This window comes from Ochotona princeps, chromosome X (genome assembly GCF_030435755.1).
Source record: "Ochotona princeps isolate mOchPri1 chromosome X, mOchPri1.hap1, whole genome shotgun sequence".
Classification (NCBI taxonomy): Eukaryota; Metazoa; Chordata; class Mammalia; order Lagomorpha; family Ochotonidae; genus Ochotona; species Ochotona princeps.
In genome coordinates this window covers 8,662,845-8,671,922 of record NC_080865.1, presented here as the reverse complement: position 1 = coordinate 8,671,922, position 9,078 = coordinate 8,662,845, and the positions used below count along the sequence as shown (strand labels likewise).

General features: G+C 54.6%; 1 protein-coding gene across 2 annotated transcripts; it reads right to left on the bottom strand.

Annotated features, from left to right (window-relative positions):
* Positions 1-203: 203 nt before the first annotated feature.
* Positions 204-7,193, bottom strand: FOXP3 (forkhead box P3). Of its 2 annotated transcripts, XM_058658321.1 has the most exons (11): positions 6,836-7,193; positions 6,044-6,148; positions 5,734-5,932; positions 5,320-5,407; positions 5,126-5,230; positions 4,192-4,279; positions 3,977-4,057; positions 2,172-2,322; positions 1,452-1,528; positions 517-618; positions 204-392 (listed from the first exon to the last, which is right to left on the bottom strand). In XM_058658321.1, the coding sequence occupies exons 1-11, from the start codon at positions 7,160-7,162 to the stop codon at positions 243-245; spliced, it is 1,473 nt and encodes a 490-aa protein (XP_058514304.1). In that variant the 5' UTR covers positions 7,163-7,193; the 3' UTR covers positions 204-242. The 2 variants fall into 2 exon arrangements, with proteins under 2 accessions (XP_058514304.1, XP_058514303.1); XM_058658320.1 differs by having other exon boundaries at positions 5,734-6,148.
* Between the last annotated feature and the right edge of the window lie 1,885 nt (positions 7,194-9,078).

Genomic DNA, 9,078 nt, shown 5'->3' with positions numbered 1-9,078 from the left:
GAGGAAGGGAGAGGTGGGGCTGGGCTGGGGGTCCCCTAAACAGCCTCGGGGTAGAAGATAGGATCTGGGAGGGCAGCTGGCTAGAAAAAAGGGCCCTGGCAAGTAGGATATTGAACACTTCACTTTCTGGTCCCTGTAGGCTTGTCCAGGGGCCGTCACTCCTGCCCCATCAGCCACCTCTGCCCCCACCACTCTAACTCCATTTTGGCCCTTCCGCCCTTGCTTCTTTCCTTTCTTTGTAGTCAGGGGCCAGGTGTAGGGTTGGAGCACCTGCTGGTCCTCTGGCTCCTTTTCTTGCGGAATTCAAACTCATCCACGGTCCACACAGCCCCCTTCTCGCTCTCTACCCGCACGAAGCACTTGTGCAGGCTCAGGTTATGGCGGATGGCATTCTGTGGGAGGCAGGGTAGCTGGGTGAGGAACAAGTGCACCCCTCTCCTGCAACCAACCACATGCCCACCCCCCAACCCAGTACCAGGCCTGCACCCCAGCTACCACCCTGGCAGAGGCACTCACCTTCCAGGTGGCAGGGTGGTTTCGAAAGAAGGCGAACATGCGTGTGAACCAGTGGTAGATTTCATTGAGCGTTCGCTGCTTCTCTGGAGCCTCCAGGATGGCCTGGAGGTGGTGAAAAGGGAGAAAGAGGGGGTACCCCTCAAAGTTGGTGGCCCACCCTGATGTGTGTAATCATTGGGGGGCAATGGGAGAGAGCAGGGAGTGAGATAGTATCGGGTGACAGAATAGGGGGCAGGATGAGACGTGGAATGAGACATGGAATCAAGGGTGGGGGGTGTGGATGCGGTCAGGTTGGGGTTAGGCGAAGGATCAGGGCTGAGGCCAGAAGTGAAGTATCATCCATGGTAAGAGTTGGAGTGAGATAACGGGTCTGGGATGGAGTTGGAGTTGGGGTTCTCTGTGGGGGTGACACCAGGTTTGGGAGGCAAAAAAGGGTCGGGAGCGCAGCTGGGTTAAGGATTTGGAAAGGGTAAAAGGGACAGACAGAGTTAAAAGTCAGGGAAGGGGTAAGAGGCTGGGGCAAATTTAGTGGTGCGGTATGGGATCACACATGGCACTAGGTCAAGGATGAGGTCTGTGGCGGCAATACGTCAGGACTCGGGGGAGATTGGGGGTTACGCCGGCAAAAAAACAAAACAAAACAAAACAAAACAAAAACGGCTAAAGAAGGAGTGAGAATAAGACCTGGGGTGGATTTAGGGCAGGGGGCCTAACACATGAGTGGTTCAGGAGCTATTTTATAGGCCCAGGAAAGGCAAAGGGTTAGATTGAGCTTGAGGTGAGCCTCTGGGAAGGGGTGGGCTTAGCGTCAGATTTGACTTACCCCCTACCCCATCAAGGGATGCTGGATTAGATTTGTGTTTGGGGATAAGTCTGAGGTGAAAGTACTACTCCCCTTCATTTCCTCTGTCATGGGCCCCAGCTGCCCAGCTTACCCAGCGGATGAGGGTGGCGTAGGTGAAAGGGGGCCTCATGTTGTGGAACTTGAAGTAGTCCATGTTGTGGAAGAACTCTGTCAGAGGGTGGAGGGGGTGTGTAAGGAGCCATCAGGTCCTGTCCCAGGCCTTCTAGGTCCCTGTCCCAGTACCCCTGTCCCTGACGGCTGACACCAGGGCTGTTGTCACATGCTGGTACTGTTTGCTGAGCACCTGATGCGGCTTTTGCTGTTGCAACACTCCTTGCCCCAATGGTTCCCGCTGAGGTTGAGAGGCAGCAACGTCACTTGCAGAGCAAAGGGATGTAAGGGGTGAGGTGGCTGAGCCAGGGTGACACTCAGTGGCTCTGGTCTCTGGCAGTCCTGTAGCCCAGGCCTGGCGGATAGCCAGGGGATCAGCAGGCTTGGGCATATGTGCACCATTTGCCTTGGTGGGGGAAGGGGCAGGAAGGCTGCATGGAGCAGCCAGAGCGCACGTCCCAAGGGAGGCAGGGCTAGAGCAAGCTGTCTGAGACGTGGACGGAGACTTTCAGGAAATCCTGACATGCAGAGAGGAAGCAAAAGCTTGCAAAAGCAAGCAAATGCCTTCTCCTCAAGGCTGGGGCTGGGGGAAGGGCGGCCTGGAGCTCCTTTGGAACTCCTCCCAACCCACATAGAACCCCAGAACCAGCCAGGACAAGGACTCTGGGGGGTCACTGTGTAGGGCACAGACCCTTTTTACCTGGGAATGTGCTGTTGCCATGGCTACCCCACAGGTGCCTCCGTACTGCAAACAGGCTGTCTGAGGCTTCCTGGGAGCTGGGCCAGGCTGGCCCGATGCTGCCCTGGGCGCCAGCAGCTACGATGCAGCAGGATCCCTTGTCGGATGGCGCCTGTGGGTAGGATGAGAGGCTGGTGACTCATAGGCCTCATGTCTCCACTTCATTTTTTTTTTAAATCTGACTTTGTAATTCAAGAGGCAGAGAGCCACAGACAGGCAGATCTCCCATCCACCAGGTTACCCGCTCCCCCAAGTGCCTGCAACAACTAAAGGCAGTATTCAGGAACTCCATCCAAGTACCTCTCACCCCCCCACCCCAGGACTCCTTGGCTATGGAGGTAGCAGAGACCCATCTATTGCCTCACAGAGGGTATACATATTAGCAGAAAACTAGCATTGGAAGTGGGGCCTGGGCTCAAACCCAGTGATTCCAATATGGGACACAGGTATCCCAACATGTCACCTATACTGTACCACATGCCTGCCCTTTGACTTAAGTTTTTTTTTTAAGATTTATTTGAAAGGCAGAGAGAGAGAGAAAGAGATCTTCCATTTGCTGCTTCATTCCACAAATGGCCACAGCAGCCAGTCCAGGAAGAAGCCAGGAGTCAGGTACCCCATCGAGATCTCCCACAAGGGTGGTAGTGACTCAAGCACTCAGGCAATCTTCTGCTACCTCCCAAAGTGTGCATTTGCTGGGAGCTGGGTCTGAAGCATAGTAGGTGGGCCTTGAACTGGGACTTAGATATGGGATGCAGTTGTCTCACGCAGCAGCTTAACCCACTATGCCACAATATCCACCTTCCATTTCAGTCTTGAATCAGTGTTAGAGTTGAGGGCACTGGGGGCTGGCATTGTGGTGTAATAGGTAAAGCTGCCACCTACAGTGCCAGCGTCCTATATGGGCACAGATCAAGTCCTGGCTGCTCTATTTCTAATACAACTCTACTAACATACCTGGGAAAGCAGAGAAAAATTACCTGAGTCCTTGACCCTCTGCAGCCACATGGCAGCCTTCAAGAAGCTCCTGGCTTCTGGCCTAACTCTGCCCATTATGGCTATTTGGGTAATGAACCAGCAGATGGAAGATCTCTCTCCTTCCCTCTCTCTGTAACTCTTCCTTTCAAACAAATAAATAAGCCCAGTACAACCAAGAGCACTCTCTACTTCCAGTTAGGCATGCAATCGCACGAAGTAGCCTGAGTTGTACAGAGTAGAGCATTATGTGGACTCTAGGGAGCCACCAGTATTGAGGCCAGGAGCCAGGATGGGTTGAATCAGGCTTTGCTTCTACTTAACTACAACCTTGGGAAAGTCACCCACCTTCCAGGTCTCGATGGTCCTCGAGGAATTGGAGCTATCTCCTAGTGGCATCATAAGGCTCGAAGAACTTAGCACTAGCAATGGCTCCCACAGGCGTTCTGACACCCAGGGTGGGGGGCTGGTTTTGGGGCTGTGCTGTGTGACTCCCCCCACCCCCAGCTGCCCTACCTGGGCTTTATTCAATGCCCTGGGGACACCATGTGGAAATTGGAACCTGGAGCCCTGCACTTTGAGTTTGAGCCACACCCTGCAGATGATGGGGCTGCTGTGCGCGGACAATCTCCACTGGGAAAGTGGCTCTTTGCCTTGCTTTGTAGACTCAGGATTACACTGTTTTGGAATTACAGGATCAGGAGGTATAGGAGTGGAAGAGGACTGGCTTTCCAGGGCTGGGCATGCTTGGACCTGGGTTGGGGCCCGCATCTAAGCTGGGGCTTGCTCACCACAGATGGATCCTTGTTCAGTGACATTTTACGGGCCAGGTGGGCCTGCATAGCATCCAGCTTCTCCTTCTCCAGCACCAGCTGTGAGGGCAGGTCCAACAGTGAGGCCTCCACCTTGCCTTTGTCTGCCAGTTTTACCCCAACCGTGATCTCAGATCCAACCCTACTGCTGGCACAGGTGGGCATCCCTTGTCCTCCCTCTCCTCCCAGCGTACCTGCTGCTCTAGAGATTGTACCACCTCTCTCTGGAGGAGACACTGCGCCCTGCCCTTCTCGTCCAGGAGGTGGTCTGCCTGGCAGTGCCTAGGTAGGAGGAAGATAGCGGGCAGGTGACCATAGTGGGCCTGGCTTCCTGGCTCGGTGTTCTAAGCGGGGACTGTTCAGATGCTGTGGGACGTCTCAGAGTCTCAGCTCCTCTTCCCTGCCCCCCCCAGTTTCCCTCCTCAAACCTGGCCCTCCTTTTGCTAATAAGCACACCTATTTGGTGCCAGGCCTGAGCTGGCCATTTGAGCCTGGCCATGGTGCTGGAGATAGTGCTGGAAGGGGGCGGTGAGCTTGAGAGTGGGCCAAGCAAGTACAAGAGGGAAAGGCAGTCTAGGTGGGTGGGGGTGGACAGCTTTGCTAAACTGCTGCTAGTGTTGGGTGGCGGGAGAGGGAAAGAGAGATGGGGCTGGGGGGTAGCAGTAGTCATACACAAGGGAGCTAGGGCTTGGGGAAGCTGTAGCGTCAGGCTGTTGTGTGAGCATGAGGGCTAGCAAGGCAAAGCAGCTAGGAGTCCAGAAAGTGGATTCAAAAGCAGATTTGGATTCAGATCCTGGCTCTGTCACTTAGAAACTGGGGGAGCTTGATCAAGACATTTACTCTGTGTGGCCTCAGTTTCCTTGTCTGTAAAATGGAGGCAGATCACAGTACCCACCTTTATTGTTAGGCTCCACTATGTGTCTGAGGAAACTGAGACCCAGTGAAGCTAACGTGTTCAAGTTCACCCAGCCAATGAGGAATGGAACAGGGATTTGAACCCTCAGTCTCCAGCTCTGTCTCTTGTGTTGAGGCCCGAGTTGAAATCTGGACCCCAGACCTCCACCCACAAACTGGGACCACCCCTTCCTCCCTGCCCATCCCCGCTTCCACCCCTTAATGGCCACTTACTTGAGAAAGTCCTCAGGCTCCTCAAAGACCTTCTCACATCCTGGCCACTTGCACACGCCATTAGCCAGCAATGGGTAGGTGCCTTGGGGCGCGGCTGAAAGAGTGCTGGAGATTGGGGAGGTGGGGTGGGCAGAGGTGTCAGAGTAGGAGATGGCGGGGTGAGGGAGTGGTCCTTCCCAGCTCTGCCCACCAACCTGTCCTTCCTGGGTGTGCTGGAGCTCGGGAAGGTGCAGAGTAGTGCTGGCTCCCTGGACACCCACTCCAAGCTGGCCACATTGATTCCTGCAGGTGGAGATGGGACAGTGCTGGCAGCCTCTCACTTGAATCTTGAATGTCCAACTCCAGCAGTGCCGCTGTGCTCCTCCCCTCCCTCCCCCCAGTCCCAGACTGCTGGCAGACAGAGCAGCTCCATAGACTGCTATTGGCAAGTACTGACATTTTGACTGTGTAAAGCCATGTGGTTCCGCAGGTTTGATATTCTGCACCTTTAACATTCAGAACCTGACATTTTTGGGAGGCCAGAGTTTCCATGACTCTCAGCCTTGACTCCTCTGACCTCTGGGTGTCGGAGGGTGAGGGCACCATTGAGAATAGCCTGTACTGCTCACGTTCAAGAATTTGAGGAGTCGGGTTCTGTGAAGCCGTGGGGTGCCAGGTTGAGATGTTACCAGGTGGCAGGCCAGGTCGGGCCTTGAGGGAGAAGACCCCGGCAGTGGCGGTCGGTGGGGGGAGGCTGATCATGGCTGGGCTCTCCAGTGGGCGCACCTGCAGCACGGAGGTCCGGGCCTGGGCATCCACTGCCGAGAGCTGGGTTGGGAAGGGGGTACATATAGGCAGCAGTTCAACTTGGCTCGGGACTCCCTCCCCACAGTCCCCCCACCTGATCCCTCCTCCCTGCTCGTCCCTGCGGGTCCGTACCTGGTGCATGAAGTGTGGCCTGTCCTGCAGGAGTGCCTGCAAGTGGGGCGAAGGGCCCAGCCGCACCCCAGAGGGTGCCACCATGACTAGGGGCACTGTGGGTAGCTGAGGGGAGAAGGCAGGTGGGTGGGATGCCATCCTCATCTTCATTGCTCAGTGTCTAATTTTTTTTTAAGTTTTTTATTATATTTTTGACAATCTTTACATAGTTAATTAGGGTAAAAAAGTACAAGGGCTATAGGAAAGTGGGAAAGACTACTATTTCCATATTGTTTCCTTCATATATCTGAGGTAAAGGGGATATTGAGGGAGAAGCCCCACCCAGTCTCCCACCCACCTCAGTGTCTAATTTGTACACTCCTCACCACAGTCCCAGTATACATGTGTGGAAATAGGCTCTTGAAGATAAAATGACTGTTTCAAGATCCAGTGGCTAAATACATGGAAGAGCTCGCTTCAACCCTGTCATCTCCTTGGGCCCCAGCCCTCTCCTCTTGTCCCATGTAGATGAGTATCCATGCCTGTGCCCAGGGCACCATGATGGGGTCCCCTCCTCTGCTGAGATAGGGATTGGGAAGTTGGGGAGAGCCTTGAATCTCTGAGGCCTATCAAGTGGGGACTTTCTTGGCCCTGAGACATCTGCATAAGTCACAGACTTGCCTGGGACCCAGAAACCACTTCCTGTGCCCCAGCCAGCCCCCCTCCGCCCCGCCTGGTGCTGCAGTAAAGGTCGACACCTGTGGGCTCAGGTACCCCACCCTGCCTTGCCCCATCCTGAGCTGTGGGCCTCACCTGCAGTTGCGATGGTGGCATGGGATTCAAGGAGGAAGAGGAGGAGGAGGAGGTATGGGCTCCGCCTCGGATGTCCCGGCCCTGGAAGGTTCCCCCTGGGCTCTTCGCCCCCAATAGCTCTGAGGCCTTGGGTGTAGGCTTCCAGCTGGGTGAAGCTCCTGGGGATGAGCCGAGGGCCAACGAAGGGGCCGAAGGCTTGGTGGGCCTGGGGTTGGGCATTGGGTCCTTGTCTTCTGAGAGCAGGCTGTGGGGACACAGGGAGAGGGAGTCACATATGTGTTGGGGTGGGGCAAGATACCATCCCCTAAACCATGTGGACATTATCATTAGCCTGGGCAAGTCCTCCTGGCTGCACACATTGGTATCACGAACACAGGTGCATGGCACAGATGTGTGCCTCTGCTCCCCCAGGAGCACAAGACAGGCCTGGCACTGGGCCTGCCGGCACAGACTTGGTGTGGATGCGTCCTCCATCAGGGTGATAAGTGATTGGTTTGTGGGGCCTCAGGCAGAGTAAGCCTCAGCCAGTTCCCCTGGACTTGCGCTGTGGTTTCAAGCCTCAGCTCCTGGTCACCCTGCCTGCTGCACCCTGCACAAACCAACACAACCTTTGCCCATCCTGCCAGGGATGCTCGCTAGATTCTTCCCTCTCTACCTCCCCACCTCCCCTGTGACTTGAACATGCACTTGAAAAGACAGGACTAGTAAGGAGGTTATGGCAACAGTCCAGGCAAGTGGTGCTGGCGGCACAGGCTGGGAATGAGGCGTAGAGGAGTTGGTGAGAAGTGAATAGCTTCCAAGTCTGCTTTTCCAGGTGGAGCCACGAGAGGTTGCTGGCAACTTGGGTGTAGGGGCTGAAAGAGGGGAGGCCAAAGTGATTGCTGGATTTTAGCCTGAGCAGCTGGCAGGACAGAGTAGATACTATCTGTGATAGGGGACATAGGAGAAGGAATAGAAGCGGCAGTGATAATCCAAGGGTATATGGTTACAGATGGTCTGGCATTAGATCTGTTGAGTGGGCATGTTGGGTGGGCAGCTGAACACCAGAGTCTGGCCAGTTCCAGGCTCCCACATTGCGTGGAGTCAGCATGGCAGGTACCATAGCAGAGAAGTCTCCCTCTCTTTTTTTTCTCTTTCTCTCTCCCTTCCTCTAGGACCTGTGAGAGTTCCCCAGCCCCATTAGCAGTCACCCCAATTTCCACTCACTTTGCTTGTATGATCTGTCCCTGCTCGGAATGCCCACTTCTTTTCTTCCTCCCTTATCCAAACCCCACATGACCTAACCTTTTTCCTTATCCCCAAAGCCCTCTATACAATTGGCTCAAGGCCCCTCTGTTCAGCTCTACTCCCCAGTGGGCAAGATCCTATAATGCCAGTTGAAGAGGAAGCCAAGGCAGGAAAGTGCTGCCCAGTGCCATGCCTGTTTCACTGAACGGGACACTCATGCACAGGGTTGCTATAGGCCTGTGGTAACTGGAGACCTCGATTTCTTTCCCGTGTGTGTGTCCGTCCCCATCCTACCCCATAGCACTAGGTTGAGCACATAGCTAATGAGAACAGCCTTGGGGAAGTGAGCAAGAGAATTCTGGGGAACAGCTGTCCCTCTCCTTGCTGACAGCTCTCCAGGAATGTTACAGTTGGGATGCTGATGGGGATGGGTGTGAGAATCCAGGTCTGAGAGATCCAGTGTCTTGGGAGGCTAAAGCATTACCCTATGAGAAGCAAGAAGATTACAGGTGTATGTGGGCTCAGAGCAAGGGCCTGAGGGAACATCAGCAGGTAATAATGCAAGGAGGCAGCGATGGGGAGATGCTCCTACAAACCAAGGAGTGCCAAGGATGGCTGGAACACCATTTTAGAAGCCAAGAGACATGTGCGCATCTCTTGCTTGGCTCTCAGAAGGAACTAGTCCATGGGCCCAGTGGCGTGGCCTAGCAGCTAAAGTCCTCGCCTTGAACTCCCTGGGATCCCATATGGGCGCCGGTTCTAATCCCGGCAGCTCCACTTTCCATCCAGCTCCCTGCTTGTGGCCTGGGAAGCAATCGAGGACAGCCGAAAGCCTTGGGACCCTGCACCCGTGTGGGAGACCTGGAAGAAGTTCCTGGGTCCTGGCTTCGGATTGGCATAGCATCAGCCATTGCGGCTCACTTGGGGAGTGAACCATCAGACGGAAGATCTTTCTCACTGTCTTTCATCCTCTGTATATCTGACTTTCCAATAAAAATAAATAAATCTTGAAAAAA